Here is a 20,662-nt window from a genome sequence, read left to right as displayed (position 1 = left end):
GCACCCCTCTTCCCCAGCCCCATCCATGGGCCAGCTCTAGCTCAGACACCCATCCCCTTCCCCCTCAGAGCCCAGCTGCAGGGTTCCCCGCAGCCCAGACAACTACCCTTCTGCCCCTCAGAGCCCAGGAATCCAGAGGGAGAAACAGCCTGAGGCTCAAAGTCCCAGGCTTGCATGGAGTTTCCTGCGTGCACACTGCCCTCTCCTTCCCTCAGGGGATGTGGGGAACTGCAGTTGCTGGGAACCCTCTAGGCCTCCTCCCCCCATCAGTGTCGTCTATGTGCAAGCTGGGCTCTGTTGGGTCTAGCGGTCCCTACTGGTGGCCAGGAGCACTGCAGCCCAATTCTGTGGGGGAAAAGAAATTCTGCATGCACAACATTAATTTCTGCAAAATTCTGTGTTGCACAGTGGTGTAGAATTCCCCATGGAGTAGAACATATCTGCTTTGCCTTTGCACTAAAAAAACACTATGGCACACTCAGAGCCAGCTTTAACATTATTGGGCAGAACTGCAAAACAATTTTTGCCTTCCTCACACCAAACTTAAATCACACCTGTCAACCATATTCACACAACTAAGTAAAGTGATAGTTTTAGGATATTTTGGAAGTGAAGGAAATGATTCTCACATATAATTGACATATTTATTCAAATGAAAAAAGGGTATATTCATGCAAACACCAGCCTTCAGTTGCAACAGAAGTGGTTTCCTAGCTCTAGTGCTAAAGTCTGTGCATAGTTGCCAACAATTAGAAAAGGTTCTGAATCCCAAAAGTATTTTGGTGAATTTAAATGTACACTTCTTTATTGTCACAAACAACCGGCAGAACTGAGATCAGAACACAGCTGTCCCTTGCTCTTAGTCCAGTGCTTCTTCTATTGGGTCATACTGCCCTCACGTATCATCTATGTGGCTGTTTCTTCCTTTTCATGGAGTAGTTTCCCTACTGTCACATTCATACTTAAAACATCACTAGTAGCCACAGTGAGCAGGGTGAATGAGAGAGGATTCTTGACTTTCCCTCGAAAGCAGAGACTCCATATGTTGTAAATTGTTTTAACAAAACTAATGACCAGATTTCTTTTCACGGAGGGGGATGAACATGGTTAATTAGCCTTCTATATATCTTCATAATGTAGGAATCTTTTCATTCCAACTTGAGAAGAGAGAATATGTAGGCTCTGTGTGATTTTTACATATAAACTTATTCAAATCCTTTATAAAAACACAATATTATGATGGTAATTCCTTGGTCTTGAGTAATGTACATTTTCATGGCTTAACTAAAATGAATATATTGACTGTTTTCGTCAAGGCTTGAGGCATTTAATAAGGCTTGATACATGCTTTTCTGTTTGGTGTGCATGTCTGGATTTCCATCTTACTGAAACAATGCAAAACAATATTTATTTAAAATATATTACTGTTAGATCTTCTATAAAACACTGGAAAGACCCATTTCATTGTTTATACAATGTGGGGGAAATATCTTCTTAAATTGAGGAACACTTATAATTCAAAATAATCACATTTGCTTTCCTCCTTTAGAGAATTTTTTGGACCACTTTGTGAAATTTACTGACATGATTTCAGTAAATTGATAGGGATGATGGGTCATCAGTTTCAAGACATTCTAACTCTACTGGAGAACCCTATACCAGCTGTGAGAGACATTGGGATTATTGATGCTCTTGTAGAAGAAATTCAAACTGACTCATATCTGTGTGCTAGAAATACTACAAATACATCCTTTAATTATAACCAAGTAAAAGAACTTGTGTTGGATAAAGACATTACTGCAATTAAAAAGTTAATATAGAATGGCTACCGACACTACAGAAGTAGTGGTGAAGATTTAGATAATGACCATGCAGACTCTTTCAAAAAGAGCACATTGGCAAGCCTGCCTCCATTAAAAATGACCTGCTAGGTCATCTCTGTTCAAAATAGTTCTCCATCTTTTAACTTGCCACAGGGTCCAGCCACAATATAAATAGAGAGCAGAGTCCCCACTCCATGCTAGCAACACTGCTAGCCTCCCCCACAAGGACTAGGTGAGTCAAGGTGAAAGGCCCTCACCTCACACATGCGCACAGGCACCCCAAAGATTGTAGATGATAATTACGTTAAATCATTACATATTACGAAGACACTAGCAATACTATGGAAGGGTATTAATCCAAGCTATAAAATGTGACTTAGTTTCTTTTTCCTGCGAGGTATTCCACATTTTCATTGTGGTTTTCCATCATTATATTTCTATATTTATCTGTTATTCCAAATTAGTCAAAGATCAGAATTTTCTATGTCTAGTTGAATGAACGCTCTCTCCAATTTTACACTCTTTAAAGCAACTCCTGAGAAAGCAGTACCCTTAGAGTGATCTTCATTTATCGTTTTCTGCTTCAAGTCATAGCTTACCATGCAATCATACTGCACAAGCTGTCTGAAAGGGAATTAAGAAATTTAAATCAGGCTGTAAATTGAGTATAGTACTTCATCTTAGGGTTTGGCTTGTACTGAGGTCACTAACAGAGGAACCTCTCTTCTGAGTCTTTGAAATCTATGGACTTAATATCTATTTTGGAAAATAACCTTCCTACTGGTTATAACCTCAGTAAAGTGGGAGAGCTGTAATTTCTAATGATAAATGGGGCCTTTATAAGTTTCACTAAACAAGCATCCTGAAAGAGAGAAACTGCATCATCTGGTAGATGGCACTGCTTTGTTTTTGGCTAGAATGCACTCTTACACATTTGTTTGTCTCTCCAGCATATTAGATGTAATAGTATCCATTACAAAACATACCTTACTGAAATAAACAGTCTCACATATTAGAGGTTTACAAAGTTAAAAGTAAGTACTTTTCTTCACTTCTTCATGCTATTCCACAAAAGGATTAGTAGTGGTTTGGTGTCTTAAAGTAAACTTTAGGACCGCTTCCAGGAAATCTAGTAAAACCTTTTCCTCCCATCCTAAATGTTCCTTTTCCTAGTTCACTGTTCTCTTCATTTTGCTTCCATCATATGACACTCCCAGTTCATCCTTGTCCTAGGAACAATTGCTTGGCAAATTTACTCATTGTGCAAGTAAGGAGGAATACAGGGAATAGCATTAATCCGTGTAAGAAGGGTTCTCACTTATAGTCAGCTCAGAAACGTTGCTTTCTTGGTTTCATCCCTTTATCTCTTAATATTACCCTATTTTTCTGTGTTTTCACTAGCATTCATATGTTGATGTATAGTGTCATAGCTGAGGACACTATTAGACAACTTTCTCTTGACATGTAGTTTCTTAAATTTTTGTTAGATAAAAATTACTATGCATGTTGAGTAAATATTTTTTACATGAAACATCATAATACATTGAGTTGAAACTGCACCTATCAATTGCTGTGATTTTAGTGTGTTTGTTCTACTTGTTCTCCAATACTTCAGTGGAACAGAGGTTTCAATTAACTCAGTGCTCTCTAGCTGCCCCTTTGAAACAGCAACTGTAAATTGAATATAAATAGTCTTGGTAGAAATTGATTTGTGTTTTATAATTTTGACAGGTAATACCGATGTTTGTTTTTTTCTATTTTTATCAATTTAAATTTTCACAGTTGCACAAAATCATGGGTATAAGATTCAGTTTTTACAGTTGTGGGAAATTAAGGGGGTCAGACAATAATTATTTAGGGACAGTAGACATTGAGATTTAAAAAGTTAAAGCTTTATAACCATTAAAACAAAATTATCAATATCATATATCAAAATATACAATGTAAATAGCCTTAAATCAAACAGTAATAAGTTTTCAAGCAACATTAAATCCAATTCAAGGAATTTTTTTTCTTTCTTTGCCTATATGTAAATTGTTTATTGTCAATGGAAATATTTGTCATCAGTTTGTGTGTTTATTGTGAAATTGACATTTATCAATATTTACTCATACAAATCTAACCCGTCCAAGCCTAAATAGAAAATAAATGGGTAGAAATATTATGTCAAAGGTGTCATAAGCTAATAGAGACAATATTACATTGATTAATGTACTTCTCTCAACCTCTCAGTATTACACTGTGAAAAACAGAAGCCTGTAGAGAAAAAAATAAAATGTTGAATCTTCATATGTGGGTCAGGTTTTTCCTCACTTTGGGTCCAGTCTCATTTGCTTTAGTGAGAGCAGGAATGAGACCATTGGCTGTCTTCTTCCCTGTCCTTTTTCCACATCTCTTCCCCTTCAGTCTTTCTGTGTTGCTCTCTCCTTCCTGAATGGCTCTCTGTCCCTTTCCTCTGATGTATAGTGTCATCACTATATATCTAAAAGTAGCAATCTCAGCAGGCCACTTAAGAGTTACTATTCACACATGTTTAGAAAAGTTATTACATAATTATTTTAAAAATACTGAATTTGCCAGCACTTCAATTTCAAGGGATATGTTAAGAAAGATATAGATGATGGAAGCATTCACACTTATTAAATCTATTACTAATAGCATATTAAACTTCCTTTATTGGAGTCTGCAGCAGGATTAGTTTGTTTTGGTGGTTGGTTCGTTTGGGACTTTTTAATTATATTTTGTAATTGGTTCAAAAAGGCCTGTGGTATATGAACACACATACTCATCAGGGTGGAGCTTAAGTAGACCTCAAAAAACAGTGGCCAAAACTGTTGAGGTCTTTCAGCTAATGAAGAGTGAATTAGAGAATGAGAAGGATGGACTTAAATTGCTCACAGTTGCTCAAACCAATGAAGAAATATGATGCTGCTCTCTACAAAAGCTAAAACTGATGCCCTGTTGTGAACCTACAAGGAGGAAATTACAATAATTCAGCCTTGTGGTCTCAAGGAAAAAGTTTTGCTGTAGCACGGTAACTATGAGATAAGTAGGGGAGCAGCCAATTCCATTTATGTAGCTGGAAGAAAATACTTACATGTCAATCAGAAACATGGCTTTCTGTAGGAAAGACAACAAAATTTTTGACCTGACTTAGTAGCTGCAAACAAATCCAAACAACTAACCTTGTCCTCGCCAAAAAAATCAATCATCGCAGAGTTAAGACAAGGCAATGATGATGTACCCAGCCTGTCCTGAACCAGTCTAGAGAAGGAAGATTGTAGAAATCATTGTTCTATGTCATTTCACTTTTAATTCTTGATAGGTTGGCCTATGCTTCTTTTTATCAATCTCTATCTGAACATCCAAGTGAAAAAGGTGCTAAAGTAAGACAAATATAACCATAAGCCTGTTTTGTTCAAACAAAAAGCAGGTAGTTTGTATTCTTCCATGAATGTACTATCAGATGAAAGGGGAAGGTAGGAAAGAGTGTCATGTTATGTTTTTTTATCTCTGTAGTTGAAAGACACCAATGCATGATTAAATCTTTTTTTCATTTTATACGCCTCACTTCTCATTAAAATTAAGTGGCACATTTTTCTCTGAGTCACTGTAGACAACTCACTGTACTGTTTGTAACACTGCCATTTTTAATGCGCCCTCATAGAAAGCATCGTGAAATTCAAGACTCTGAAAGGAGAAATATAGACATTGCCATGGCTATCTTTGCTGTGAAGTTTATTAAATATGTTCTATCAAGTATTTATTTAATACATACTCTTATTGATGCAGACACACGTGAAGCAAAAGGTCATAAATTTCCAGCTAGTTGAGCAATGGGGGTGAAAAATCAATTGTAATTAGGACACTGGAAACAGACTTCGTAATAAGGTACTTCCCCATCCACCTTGAAGCATTTACCATTTCAGATAAATTGTAACATAAACTCTTTAAAACAGTGATAAAAAACAAAATGAAGGTAACATATCATTTCATGTTTTACAGCTTCACTTTTCATATATATTAATCACTGGTTTTGTTGCTTCTGGAATAATGTAAATCAGGGTTTAATAGAACAGTGCTGTAATTAATGGAGATGGTGCTTAGGTTTGTCTGCAAAGGTGCTGTCTTTAAAGACTACATACTGGCTAAGAACATAAGAACAGCCATACCAGGTCAGACCAAAGGTCCATCTAGCACACCTCTTCCGACAGTGGCCCATGCCAGGTACCCTAGAGGGAATGAACAGAATAGGTAATCATCAAGTGATCCATTCCCTGTCACCTATTCCCAACTTCTGGCAAAATAACCTTCCTTAGGATGATTTAGGAATTTACCCACTTCATTTCTCTTTGAAAATGAGGACAACTTGAGAAATGCATGATATTTCTTATTCTAAAGTGTGTAATTCATAGGGATTAAATGTAGAATTCAGTTTATCACTTAATCTGTAGCATTTTATCATAAGAATGGCCATACTGGATCAGACCAAAGGTCCATCCAGCCCAGTATCCTGTCTACCGACAGTGGCCAATGCCAGGTGTCCCAGAGGGAGTGAACCTAACAGGTAATGATCAAGTGATCTCTCTCCTGACATCCATCTCCACCCTCTGACAAACGGAGGCTAGGGGCACCATTCCTTGCCCATCCTGGCTAATAGCCATTAATGGACTTAACCTCCATAAATTTATCCACTTCTCTTTTAAACCCTGTTATAGTCCTGGCCTTCACAACCTCCTCAGGCAAGCAGTTCCACAAGTTGACTGTGCACTCTGTGAAGAACTACTTCCTTTTATTTGTTTTAAACCTGCTGCCCATTAATTTCATTTGGTGGCCCCTAGTTCTTATATTATGGGAATAAGTAAATAACTTTTCCTTATTCACTTGCTCCACACCACTCATGATTTTATATACCTCTATCATATCCCCCCTTAGTCTCCTCTTTTCCAAACTGAAAAGTCCTAGCCTCTTTAATCTCTCCTCATATGGGACCCGTTCCAAACCCCTAATCATTTTAGTTGCCCTTCTCTGAACCTTTTCTAATGCCAGTATATCTTTTTTGAGATGAGGAGACCACAAATGTACGCAGTATTCAAGATGTGGGCATACCATGGATTTATATAAGGGCAATAAGATATTCTCTGTCTTATTCCCTATCCCTTTTTTAATGATTCCTAACATCCTGTTTGCTTTTTTAACTGCCGCTGCACACTGTGTGGATGTCTTCAGAGAATTGTCCATGATGACTCCAAGATCTTTCTCCTGATTAGTTGTAGATAAATTAGCCCCCATCATATTGTATGTATAGTTGGTTATTTTTTCCAATGTGCATTACTTTACATTTATCCGTATTAAATTCCATTTGCCATTTTGTTGCCCAATGACTTCGTTTTGTGAGACCTTTTTGAAGTTCTTCACAGTCTGCTTTGGTCTTAACTATCTTGAGCAGTTTGGTATCATCTGCAAACTTTGCCACCTCACTGATTACCCCTTTTTCCAGATCATTTATGAATAAGTTGAATAGGATTGGTCCTAGGACTGACCCTTGGGGAACACCACTAGTTACCCCTCTCCATTCTGAAAATTTACCATTTATTCCTACACTTTGTTCCCTGTTTTTTAACTAGTTCTCAATTCATGAAAGGATCTTCCCTCTTATCCCATGACAACTTAATTTATGTAAGAGCCTTTGGTGAGGGACTTGTCAAAGGCTTTCTGGAAATCTAAGTACACTATGTCCACTGGATCCCCCTTGTCCTTATGTTTGCTGACCCCTTCAAAGAACTCTAATAGATTAGTAAAACATGATTTCTCTTTACAGAAACCATTATTTTTTATATTAAAAGTGATCATGATCTTATAATGGGGAAATATTGAACTTCTATGTGTAATAGTTCAATAGTAATCAAAAACCAGAAGCTAAAGTGACTAGAGCAGTTATCTTTAAATGAAGTTTGAATATTATGGAAAAGTGAAATTCAGATTGCAAACTAAAATCAAAAGAAGGCACCCGTGAACTGGAGCGTGATTTCATTTACAGTGTATGTATTAGTAATATGTTCCGATTGATACCGGAATCTAAATCATGTTAGAACCTTTCTGTAGAACTCTGCAAAGCCTAATATTAATCCTCTAAGCTTCTGAGTGAGTCTTAGGATGTGCTGAGCACGTACAACTTCAACCATACTTGCCAACATTTAAAAAAAATTCTGTGCATATTTTTTTTTATAAAACTGGCTATCGCTAAGGGTCAGAAAATTTGTCTTTATTCTGGTGAATTTCATATTTTTACTATGACCGTGTTAATTATCAGGACCTCAACAAGTTGGAAGTTCAGATCAGTCAGTGTCCCCAGCGTGTTTTCTTGTTTGGTTGGTTTTATTTTCTTTGTTTGTTTGTATGGTGGTTTTATTTTGTAAAAGCTAATAGCAATCATTCAAGTCCCAGAAACAAAAGTGATAATTCAGTTGTATCACTCATTTAATGACTGGCACATTTTCTTTCTGTTTGGCTCTGCTTTTTTCTTTTAGCTGTTTATGTTTAAGAATCTCTTTGGCCTTGATAGAACAATGTGCAATCCTTCAAACAGAGATTTTGCATATGTTACAGCCGCTGAATATTTTTGCATATTACATGTGTTTTTTCTCTTTGATGCCTATTTGCAGTTGTTGTTTTTAACACCACTTGTTTGATTTGATTCTTTTATGTACAACAGAACTCTTTGCACTGGTAGTTCCAAACCACCAGTGCTTTACATATCATTTAATTTTTTCAGTGCCGTAGACTGTCTGAGTCTAGCCATCATTATTGTTTTTCACAATATCAAATGTGTATTGTGAACTCTGTAGCATACTATTGATAATCTTGCAGTAAAATACATTTAATCTCTTAAGTACCTGTTAAAAAAATATTGTTTAATGTTGCACTAAGATAGCCAGCATTGTAAATCTGATAAACAAAACTGAGAACTAAATTCTTCAAGAACTTTATTTTAAGGCATTTGGTATATTTTGGATGCAAATAAATATTTAAATATATTATAAAATACTCAAGAATGCTCAGCTATTTGGAATACTGGAATGATTAAACCTTTTCTCTTAATTTTTGTTTTTCCTCATAAACACACTTCCCATGCTCCTCCTTTGGTCTCCATAAAGAGCCTCTCTCTTCTCTTAATCTAATCTAAAAGAACTGCATATCAGCACCTGGTCTTTCTTATTAATAGATTGTTTTCCCAATATTAATTTGACTGCATCTCACCTGGAGTGGGGGAGATGTTATCCAGGCTTTCCAGAGGAAGGGTAGCCGTGCTTCACGGGTGAGGGGAGGCAGGAGGTCAGAAGCTGCTGCAGGAGGTCAGAAGCTGCTGCTGCTTTACGGGTGAGGTGAGCCTGGGGGTCAGCGTGGGCAACACTGACTCATCCACTGGGAACATAAGTGCAAAAGACTTTAAAAGGGGCAGGTTTGGGCATTAAAAGCCCTTTCTCCATGCAGTTAGCAAGGCAGCACCCATCCTTCCTCCCCTCAAGATGGTGAATATCAGATTGGATAGGACCTGCTGTGGGCTTTGCACTAGTCACTCCTTTTTAGAGCGGTTAGGAAGGTATTTTCCCTCACCACTATGTTCATTTAGGTGGAGTGAAGGGGTTTTCACCTTCCCTACAGCTGGTTTTAGGGAGGGCTTACTATGGTGAGGAGGAAAAGGGGTTAGTTATTATGTCGCAACTCATTTGTAAGTGTTGAGTGGATATTCAGTGCAGGTACTGCATAGAGAAGGCATCCAATGACTGGATAAATGGCCTGGTAAAGGACTTAAAAAGGAGGTGCTGGTTAAAGGAATGGAATGGAGGAGTCCTATGATTGGTATGGTAAGGAGCCACCCCGCCCCCCGTTACTTATAGCCCATCTTACCCCTCCTATGGGGAAGAAGGGGGTGGATGGTAAGGTCCCAGTCATGGGCTGGCTGTGGGAGCTGGATGGAAAATGAAGGGCGGGAGAGGAAGGGCGCGGGTGGAAGTCCCAAATAGTTATTTGAATAAACATGAATTTACCTGCATTATACATTTTTATCTGCTGGGTAGTCCCAAATATCTAATAATAAAGTTCCGGACTGATTAAATCCATATCAAGAGTCTCCTGTCCTCCTTTCGGTATAGCTGGACAATGATTTTTCTGAAACTTGTTGGGCAACTGTTTTAATATCAACAGCTGCTCTTGTTCACTATACCTTGTATGGTTGCAAAAGTGTCTCAAGTTTTGACTAGAGATTGGAAGTTCCTTGGTTCTAGTATTCTCAACTTTGACAGAGAAGCAAATTCACATTTTGCCTACATTAAAACAACAGGCAGATGAAGAGATTTTCTTTTGGGGAGGTTGATTTGCTACATACAATGGCCTTTTGCGCATTTGTGTATTTTATAAAATATTTTGTTTTCCTTTTCTAACTTTCAAAGAATAGTTCCCATGAAATGCATTGCTTCATATTTATTCATTCTCAGTTTCATATTTATACATTCTTAAGCAATGCAGCAGTCAAGTTAAATAACATAATGTGATTTTTCTACTGACTTACATAAAAATCCTCGTGAACACTTCACCAATTTGAAGCTTAGTTTGGTTCCCTTCAAATGAATAAATAAAAACTATTGAGACAGTATAGCTCAGGTATTGAGAAGCTTTGTCACCCTTTCAGTCTCTCATTAGCCCTAATATATTTTTCCCGACAAGTTCTCAGAACCCAGAATTATTAACTCTGAAAAAAGTAGATGTGCTGAATTGCTTTTATTAAGTATTCGTTTTCCTCTCCTCCCATCATAATTGCACTCCTTCCCATCTCCCTATTTATTTCTGTGCATGCGGAGACTTATTGTGTGTGTTTGGCAACATGCCAATGTAATGATCCAAATTCTGCTCTGCTTTACCTACTGTGCAACTCTATGGGCTCTTGGTAGATATATGATGCGTGCGAGACAGCAGAATTGGGACTAATCTATCTAATGATAAAGCAGAAATTGACATTTGCCACAACTGAACATAAAATAAATTAGTTATACAGTATGTAGTGCTGAAAAAACTGTAGTGTCAGGTGCTCTAGAAATCCACAGATAAACATAAAGAGTCTCAGTTGGTAATGAAGTGTAATAAGATGCTTATAATAGCAGGAAAGTAACAATCATTCTTGCCAATAGAAAGAGTTTATGTTAAAAAGGAAAGAGAAATTCAGGATTTCAAATATTTTTTTATATTGTGAATCGGTAAATCTGAGCCATCTGAGCTTAAATGAAGCCAGTGTAGTATAATGCTCATCTGTCTTCTCTGGGTCCCCAGTAAGTAAATTCTTTTGCAAGTAATTATGGGAAACAATTTGATTCACTTACAGTATATAAACAGGTGTGTGTATGTACTTAAATTTCCCCATTAGTGGAAAGGGTTCGTTTTTATATGGTTCATAATAGTACTGACTAATCTTTTTTTTTTCTTCTTCTTGAAATAGTGATAATTCGAATCCTTTTTTAAGTATGGTGCTTCCTGTACTGTAGTTCTCATTGAATTAATGTGTTTCCTTTGCCCATTGTAGGTACAAAGGTCCAGAAACAAGCAGTTACGTGAATTGTTTCCAGATGGATTTAGTATTCATCATGCAGGAATGCTGCGGCAAGACAGAAGTTTGGTTGAGAACTTGTTTTCTCATGGACATATCAAAGTCCTCGTTTGTACAGCCACATTAGCCTGGGGTGTCAATCTTCCTGCTCATGCTGTTATTATTAAGGTAAGAGCTTATCCTGCTCTGCAAGTGAATGTGTATTAAAACAAACCTGTAAAAATGCATGCAAGATCTTTGTTGTGGGGGTCTGATTGACTTGAAATGTTGTTTATATCTCGTTAAACTGATTCTCTCCAGTCAGAATCCAGTTTGTATAGTACAGATTTAAATATATCGCAGATTATGAAAGGATTAGTTAAGGTACACTTTTGAGATCATGCTATATTTGCGTAATTTCAGTATTCAGCTCATCAGGATTATATTCGTGTGTGTTTATGGTAATTTTTATTAACTTTTCCTCAACCAGGGAACACAAATATATGCTGCAAAAAGAGGCTCGTTTGTTGACCTTGGAATTTTAGATGTCATGCAGATATTTGGTCGAGCTGGACGGCCTCAGTTTGACAAATTTGGAGAAGGCATCATTATTACAACACATGATAAACTCAGCCATTACCTGACTCTGCTTACTCAGCAGAACCCAATTGAGAGCCAGTTTCTTGAAAGCCTTGCTGACAACTTAAATGCAGAGGTAATATTTGATAAGTTGTTAAGAGAAACTATCTTAAGGTGACAAATTTTAATCACAAAAAATGCAATATTCATATATTCAAAATATCTATAAAGTAATAGAAACTCCACCCAATAAAGGGATTTTACAGGTGTATATTTTGATTTAAGAGAAATTAACAATAAGTAACACTTTGCACAGGCGTGGTAAGTATCACAAGGCACTACAAGCACAGAAGAAAGTAATTAAAGATATTACAAGTCAAAATATGGAGAGTCAACATAGCAGATATAAGCCCCGGCTACAGAAGAATCTATAATCTTTTTTTATATTTTTACACAGAATTATTTTAGGAGAATCTGAATTTAATTAACATAACTGGATTGTTCCAATGCTCTGTATAAAGTGTATTAATTAAGGGAAAGTATAAAAGTAAAATGAAATAAATATATATATATATATATATATATACATATATACACACACACACACAGAAAACAAACTAACAAGAAATTTTCTAAAAAATAATAGATTTTTGTAAAAGTTATCCTTTATTTGTGAATACTCTAATATTTAATTTATTGAACCGGAGCTAGGAAGTGTAACACACATTCTGGTTTGACCTGTTCTTTCTCTTTGATATTAGTTTTACAGTAGTAATTGAAACAGATTTGATACAAATGGCAAGTTAAAATCTCAAATGAAAATATATTTTCTTTTGAAAATATCATAGTTATTTGCAGACTGCATTTTGCTTTAATCATACTAAAATATAATTTTTCAAAGGCTAGTCATAGTAACCAATTAAAAAATATTTTTTTCTGGGACATTCAGAAATCTATTCCAAATCAAGAAGGGTAAATCAGTTTTCAAAAGCACTTATTAGACTTTTTTCTCCCCAATAAAAGTAAAGAAATTCACAGTTATATTTAACTTAAATGCCCTTCAGTAACTTATTGAAACTCTGAAAGCCTTAATGACTTTGTTAGTGGATCACATTATGTCTTGATGTTTGGGTATTTAAGATATGTTTCACTCTTTTATCTATGTATTTTTTTGCTTTATTATTTGTCATTATGTTAGTCTTTTTTTTTTTTTTTTGGTAATTGTTGTTTTGTGATTGGAGGGCCAAGTTATATAAAAAAGAAAAAAATATGAGTAATACTTAAAAACCAAACATAAAGCTAAAACAGATGTAATGGTTTCTGAAAAGTGCAGGTCTAGTCCTTGGTACCACTTTTCATAGAAGTGTGACGGTCAGGGTGAAGAAATGGCCAGATTTGGTGTCTCTTAGTTTTTGATGGGTTTGGATTTCTTGTTTGAGACTCTTTTCAATCCCTGTTTGCAGGAAGAATCCCTGCCCAAGTAGATTTATACATCAGTACAGTCCAGGATATAGTTAGGGCTTCAGCACCTGCCTGAAAAGGTTTCAGCTACTTCAAAGAGCATTAGCCATAAAATACTATGGAAGGGTGGAAATGTTCACATGTACTTCCCATCCCTCTCCCACACCACCATACAGTTAAAAAAATATCTGGAGGTTTTGAAGTGTAGAAAGGGTTCTGGACAGGAGCACCTCTTAGTGATGCCCCTCAAGGAACCTGGTACAGGCTGGGGAGCAAAAGGAGAGAGAACCCCCTCCTGCCACACACCCCAGAATAGGAGAGAGAGACATGAGCGTTAGAAAAAGAAGCACCTGTGACCAATTGTTATCCCTCTTTCCCCCAAAGTGAGGTAGCGCAAAGGGAGAACAGCACTGGAGGGAGCTTGGTGGATCAACTACTGTTCTGAGCACTGAGTTCCGTGCATTTGCTGCTACAGAGCTGACAGCAGTCCTGCTGTACTCCTCTACTAATACACCTTTGATCTGCTTGTGGGAAGAAGAGGAGATGGGGCCTGTGAATCTCCCACCATTTTCCCCCGACCAAGATTTCATACAAACATAGAAGATTTGGGTAAGAAGAGACCTCAGGAGGTCATCTAGTCCAACCCCCTGCTCAAGGCAGGACCAATCCCAACTAAATCATCCCAGCCAGGGCTTTGTCAAGTCGGGCCTTTAAAACCTCTAAGGATGGAGATTCCACCACCTCCCTAGGTAATCCATTCCAGTGCTTTCTCTTGCTCGCTCGCTCGCTCTCTCTCTCAATTGAAAGACCAAGGTTAGTCATTAATATACTTTAATAAAAATTGAGGGTCAAGGAAAGAAAAGGGGGAAGTGAAGCTATAAATCTAATAGCTGTGGTAAAATAGAAATGAAACTCTGAAAAGAACATACTGTAGAATCCATCAAGTCTTTCTGTTGCGTAGGTAGATCAAGCATTTTTATTGATACTTTCTAACCCAGGCTTAAAGAGTAAGTCAATACTCTGTCCATGCAAAAGAATGTAAACAATATGTCTAACAGAGTAATTTGTGCCTCAGCTAACTTACGTTCCAATAAATTGGGCAGGTAACACAGTATCCAAAATAAAAAATTCAAGCAATACTGAATAGCAGACTTGAAGTAAACTGAGCCATTTTGTCAAGCACTTTGAACCAGAAATAGCCCCTTGATTGATTTCTAACATATGTCACATTGTGTTATTACCACATTTGTATATATTTGGCATAACTAGGTTTGTTGTCTTGAACACATCCTGTATGCATGTCTGGAGGACCTGTGCACAGTGAAGCAAAAATTCCAAAACTTAATGTGAATGGAGATCTTGTCTATTCAGGATCTACTGGAAATCTGTCACCTCAGCACAAGTTGCAGTGGAGTTTTTTCTTGACACCAGTTCATGAGTTGAGGAAACAGTACCTAACAATTTGAGTTCTGAGTGAATAGATTTTCTCTATTTCTTTTGTATTCTGGGGTAAAAATTTCAAATAAGTGAAGCTACTAGGCTCCACTTTAAAACCGCAGTTTCTAGAGTGATAGGGTGTATACCATAAAGTGATTTAGCTAATGTTGAAATTTTCAAAGCCAACTAGGCCATAACAAAGTTATTAAGATAGTCAAGTCCAGAAAATACTATGAGGAACTTCAGAAGGACTTAATCAAGGTAGCAGAATGGTCTACATGATAGCAGATGAAATCCAATGTTGATAAATACAACGTATTGCAAAGTGGAGGGGAAATTTTGTAGTAATCATAAACCTTACAGGGTTCTAAATTAACTGTACTAAAATACAGGAAAGAGATCTGGGCATCACTGTGATCCACTCCGTTAATACCTAAGCTCAATGTGCAGGTTTGGTTAAAAAGAGTATCCAGGATGCAATACAGAAAAAAATGGAGAACAATATAGAAAAAAAGTATAGTGTAGTACAGTATTATAAAAATATATCAAAGATGCAGACTCATATGGAACATTGTGCACAATACTGATCATCCCATCTCAAAAAGGATATTGCAGAAATAAAGTGGGATTCAGAGGAGGGAAGGAATATGATTAAGTGGGGAAAAACTCTCATGTGATGGCTGGAAAGATTGGGATTGTTTACCTTAGAAAGGAGATGAGTAAGAGGAAACATGATAAAAATATATATCAGATGTTCTCCCTGTTTCATAATGCAAGAAAAGAATAATGGAAGGATGATAAAATCTCATGTTTCAGGGTTTAAACCAATCTCTAACAATTGGATCAGAATGAGATCTTCATCAATGGCAGGTTACCACATATCTGCTTCTTCTACAGTTTCTTGTGCCTTCCTGTGAAGCATCTGGTACTATCCAGTGTCAGAGACATGATAGTGAACTAAATGGACTATACATCTTACCCACTATGGTAATTCTTATATCTCTGTGCATTTTGATACACAATTTCCATTAAAATATACCCTCACTTGGCTTTGAAAACCACAGTCTAAACCTATACCTTACTCTTTGATTTAATTTAGACGATATGGAGATATGGAATGCTTCATATCCATAAGTTAAGGGGTTTTGAGTGTTCCACAGCACACTAAGGTTTCAGTGATCAAGCTAATTGGTTGTTGTGCAGAAAAGGCAAAAAATCCATGAAAGGAGACAACCCTGTTTTGTGTCTCTGTCAGAAAGAAAACAGTGCAAAATTAAATAGCTGTAATATGTAACAGAAGATTGATCCAACTAATAAAGGCCTTGAAAGTTTCCAGCTCTCATACCCAGCTGTTGTCTGACTACTGTCCTTTGAACAAAAGGGGGAGGTAACTCCTTTTTGAGTTGAAGAAATCCTATCAAGCAGCTGTCTTACCTTATAATATCTGAATACTACATGCCAATAAAAAGTTCAATTGAGTAGGTATGGATAATCCTATGACTGAAAAACTAGGATTTTAGCCAAGATTTTTATATCTGTTAAGCATTTATTCATCTATTTAACTATAAAAAGTATTTTTAATAATTAATTAGGCTACCTACGATCTTTTCTGGGGTAGAGATAATATTAAAATAACAAAACATAAATTATATATGATTGAGCGGTTGGAAAGAGAACTTGGAGAAATTTCTGACAAAACTTTTTGGCCAAGAGTCTTCTGATTTCTAGAGGAGTGACGGGTTCCCCTAAGTGCTCTGTTTTCCTAGAAATTGTGGTAAATTACAAAATCAGAGTTACTGCAATTTTTAATCATGAATGGCCTAAGAGCGGAGAAGTGTCCGTCTTTATAGAGCTGTTTTAACACCAACATTGGGGCATAATGGTTATTGCCACAAGTTATTGCCAAAACCACTTCAAGTTTTCTAATGTAAGTAATAGTAATTTTCTATCTTTGTGATTTTAAAGAAACAGACAATTGTATTGCCTGTTTTTAAGCAAGTTTTCTGGTATGAACTTACCATAAAAGTGTAGCTGGTTGTGCATTTGTCTTTCTAGAATCTACCTTTTTAATGTATGGGGAGCTATGTTAATGTATTTTTCCTGTCTTGAAGCATTATGCAAAGACTTTATTAATGAAGCTTTGCCTTTTTTCCACAACCAGCAATGGATGTAGTTTAATTAGGCCTCAACTCTCCTCATTTAACTTATTTGTGAATACTCGAGAAGAAATTGTACAGGCTTTTCTCAATCATTTCCACTTATTTGTGAGGGCTGCTGTCAACTCTTCCCTTTTCTAACCTGCTCCAAGCCTGTTGCTGGGACCCCTCCACCTTCCTTTCATGGGAGGATTAAGAGAAACGGGAAAAAAGGAGGGTGGGTTGTCTCCCTGTTGTCTGACTTTAGGAGCTCCAACCCTCCTTTTACCAGCTTCTGACAGAACGACAGAACGAGGAGTAATGGTCTCAAGTTGCAGTGGGGGAGGTTTAGATTGGATATTAGGAAAAACTTTTTCACTAAGAGGTTGGTGAAACACTGGAATGCGTTACCTAGGGAGGTGGTAGAATCTCCTTCCTTAGAGGTTTTTAAGGTCAGGCTTGACAAAGCTCTGGCTGGGATGATTTAACTGGGAATTGGTCCTGCTTCGAGCAGGGGGTTGGACTAGATGACCTTCTGGGGTCCCTTCCAACCCTGATATTCTATGATTCTTCAGTGGATGACTTCTCCTAAATCTCCATCCAACTGCTGTTTGTTAGGGAACTGTATCATCTCTGTTAACAAGTACTGCACTGGACACCTGGTACCTGCTAAATTGTGGCATCTTGGCTTAACCTCCTTACCTACCCCACTGGATCCCTGACCTGTGGGCAAAGTGAAAAGCTCACCCCATTTCAGCCAATTTGGCAGTGAGGGAAAAATTCTTTCCCAGCCCTGAAAGAAAAATGATGACTAGTGCAATGCCCACAACAGATCATAAAAACGCAGTCTTACTCTGATTCCATGGTTGGAGGGTGGGTGTTGCTGATCTATGATTAATGAGAGAGAGGGTTCCTTCCAGAGTGCATGGGTATAAATTCTCTCCTCTTGACCAGTGCACATGGTGGCTCACTGCCTCCACCTGATCCAGCCACTTCCTGTTCCACCTTTGGTTCCACTCAGGTAAGTCCCATGTAACCCTAATTTAGAAGAGATGCTTAAAGGAGCCCCAAACTTTTTTCTTCCTCCTTGCCAGACAAGACTTTCAGTTTCAATGAACAACTCTGGAAAACTTAGGTGTGGAATTGGTGTTTTCAAAAGCCTATATGAGAAGTGATTTGTGAGTTCTTTTGCCCCTGGAGAAGTTCACAAAACTGTTACTTGGAGTAGCACAACATATAGGATATGCCAGTTTAGCTGCTAATGCCAGTGTTAATGTGGCTGATGTCATGACTCATATATTCTAGTAGAGATAGTAATTACTGGTGGAGGTGAGGAAGAAGGTAGAAGATTGTAAATCACATTGACAGATGCACAGTTCTTCCAGGACAATCACTAATTAATGTATTGTACAGCTATGATATAAATCTTTAACTGTGATGGATGTAGGAGGACCCTTTTGATGGAATCGAATGAAGGTAATTGATAACACCATTTAAGTCTCTCCCCATCTTATTTTCTAGAGATACTATTTTTAGTTGATATAATTTTATAAGATTATATAGGAATTTTTATTTAAATACATAACACACTATTGCTAATTAGCATTTATGGAACAGAGCAATGTTAATTATAGTTAGTTTTTTTCCCTATTAAATCAAATGATGATGATGATTATTTTTTAAAATATAAAGCAGGCAGAACTTGTCCAGCTGAACTTTAAAATCTTAGATACGTGCTGGCAATTGGGACTGTTGCAAAATGAATGAGTGCCCTCCTACCCAGACTCCACACACACACGTTATATATTTATTTATCAAAACATACAAATTAGGGCTCTGGATGATGATAAAGATTTTTGAATGCATGCAACCACCTCCAAAAAACATATCCAGACATGGTAACTGAAATAATTCTTAGGCCGGTCAATGGTTCTGATCCAGCGGTTCTCAAACTGTGGGTCAGGACCCCAAAGTGGGTCGTGACCCCATTTTAATGGGGTTGCCAGGGCTGGCGTTAGACTTGCTGGGGCCAAGGCCAAAGCCAAAGCCCGACCCCCACTGCCAAGGGCTGAAGTTGAAGGGCTTCAGCCTGGGGTGGCAGGGCTTGGGCTTAGCCCCCCACCTGGGGTTGTGTAGTATTTTTTGCTGTAAGAAAGGGGCACGGTGCAATGAAGTTTGAGAACCCCAGTTCTGATCCAATGAAAATCCATAATATCCTGAAAACATGTGATGAAGTTATGTAAAACTATATAAAGATCTTGATTCAAAGGAAGGTGAGCTAATAAATCAGAACAATAACATATCAACTGGTGCCTGCTAGAGCCTACAACAGTAGAAGTTGCAAAATGATCTCTTATAATGCTGTTTTCACATTCATAACTTCCTAACTATTGGCTTTTTTAGATGAAATTGTACATGTTTAGTTTGTGCTGCAATTGATTTTCCTTTTTAATTCATCCATGGATGAGTTAAATAATACATGTTTAATTCAAAAAAATCTAGCTGTACTCTAGTAAATAGAGCTAATGAAGAAACAGTGGGGGCCAGATCATCAACTGGTATAAAGAGAGCTTTAGTGCCACCAATTGTCCCTTTAAGTTTGAAACTTTGCTTCAACATAGTGTTCACTGGGGATTAGTGATTTTGCTTGGCATGGGAAAACTTTTTTTAACTATAATCTTTTTAATTGGAAAAACAATCACTTCTGAGCATCGCTGTTTGCCATCTGTTAAGATTTTTAGAAGAGCCCTAGCCCTGTTGTGACTTCTCCATGTTCTTGGGCTGCTCAGAGGGCTTGGATTAACATAGGAGATAATGCTCACAACTCTGCTAGGACAATTTGTGTTAGGGATAGTGTACGTATTTTCATTGGAAAAACATACAGCAAAATCCTGAAAGATTTCATCGGAAAATATTGGGTTTATGCCTTTTATTTGTTTCTTACGATTTATGAAGAAGGCCTGAAAGGGTGATATTATTTTTTTACTATTTTTTCCCCTTCCCAAAAAGTATTTATTTTTCCACTTTATTTTTACATTATAAATTCAGGTTTTCTCTGTCCCAGGACGAGTGGTGAACGAGTCAAATGATAGCATCACAAGCATTTAGAATAATTCAGGAAGAACGGGACCTTCAGTTAGAATGTCTAAAATTCTGGGTTTTATTTCTTTTTCTTAATGTCTATTTAATTCCAGTGACTGACTAATATTTTGGAGAAAGAGGAGTTTTATTAGAGAATCAACACCTTACCTCTTCAATTAAGGTATAATATCACAAGGATACTTTTGCTTTTTCAGCAAAACGAAAAACCATACCTGATGTTGTCAGAGCAAGCAGAAATCATATCTCTTTTTGAGGGAGAGGAGGATTAATTTTTGCAGGCCTTCTTTATAGGGTAAAGAAAAGAAGGGCAAAAGTCCATTTTTTTTTTAATTAATTTGCACTTTTAAAATCAGACCTAGGTAAACATCTAGCTTCATATCAAGGATAGGTAAACATCATTTTAGGGACATTCTCATTTTTGTTTGCTGTTTTGCTGTATTCTAGAATATTCTGAAAATTCAGTTTACATTTTAAATGTTTGTTTTGTTCATTGCAAAGACGAAGCTAGTACCTACCATTTATTATGATTTATTATATTCTAGTGT

The 20,662-nt window shown here is 37.0% G+C and overlaps 1 protein-coding gene across 2 annotated transcripts in view; it reads left to right on the top strand.

Annotated features, from left to right (window-relative positions):
- ASCC3 (activating signal cointegrator 1 complex subunit 3) overlaps positions 1–20,662 on the top strand; it is a 519,828-nt gene that overhangs the window by 349,228 nt on the left and 149,938 nt on the right. For both annotated transcript variants that reach the window (XM_084624580.1, XM_084624579.1), the window contains exons 15-16: positions 11,401–11,592; positions 11,894–12,118. In XM_084624580.1, coding sequence (XP_084480706.1) covers positions 11,401–11,592; positions 11,894–12,118 — 417 coding nt within the window. The remainder of the gene's footprint in view (positions 1–11,400; positions 11,593–11,893; positions 12,119–20,662) is intronic.

This window comes from Lepidochelys olivacea, assembly GCF_965140295.1.
Source record: "Lepidochelys olivacea isolate rLepOli2 genome assembly, chromosome: 3".
Classification (NCBI taxonomy): domain Eukaryota; kingdom Metazoa; phylum Chordata; order Testudines; family Cheloniidae; genus Lepidochelys; species Lepidochelys olivacea.
The sequence above is the reverse complement of the archived record's forward strand: the minus strand, read 5'-3'. Positions and strand labels throughout refer to the sequence as shown.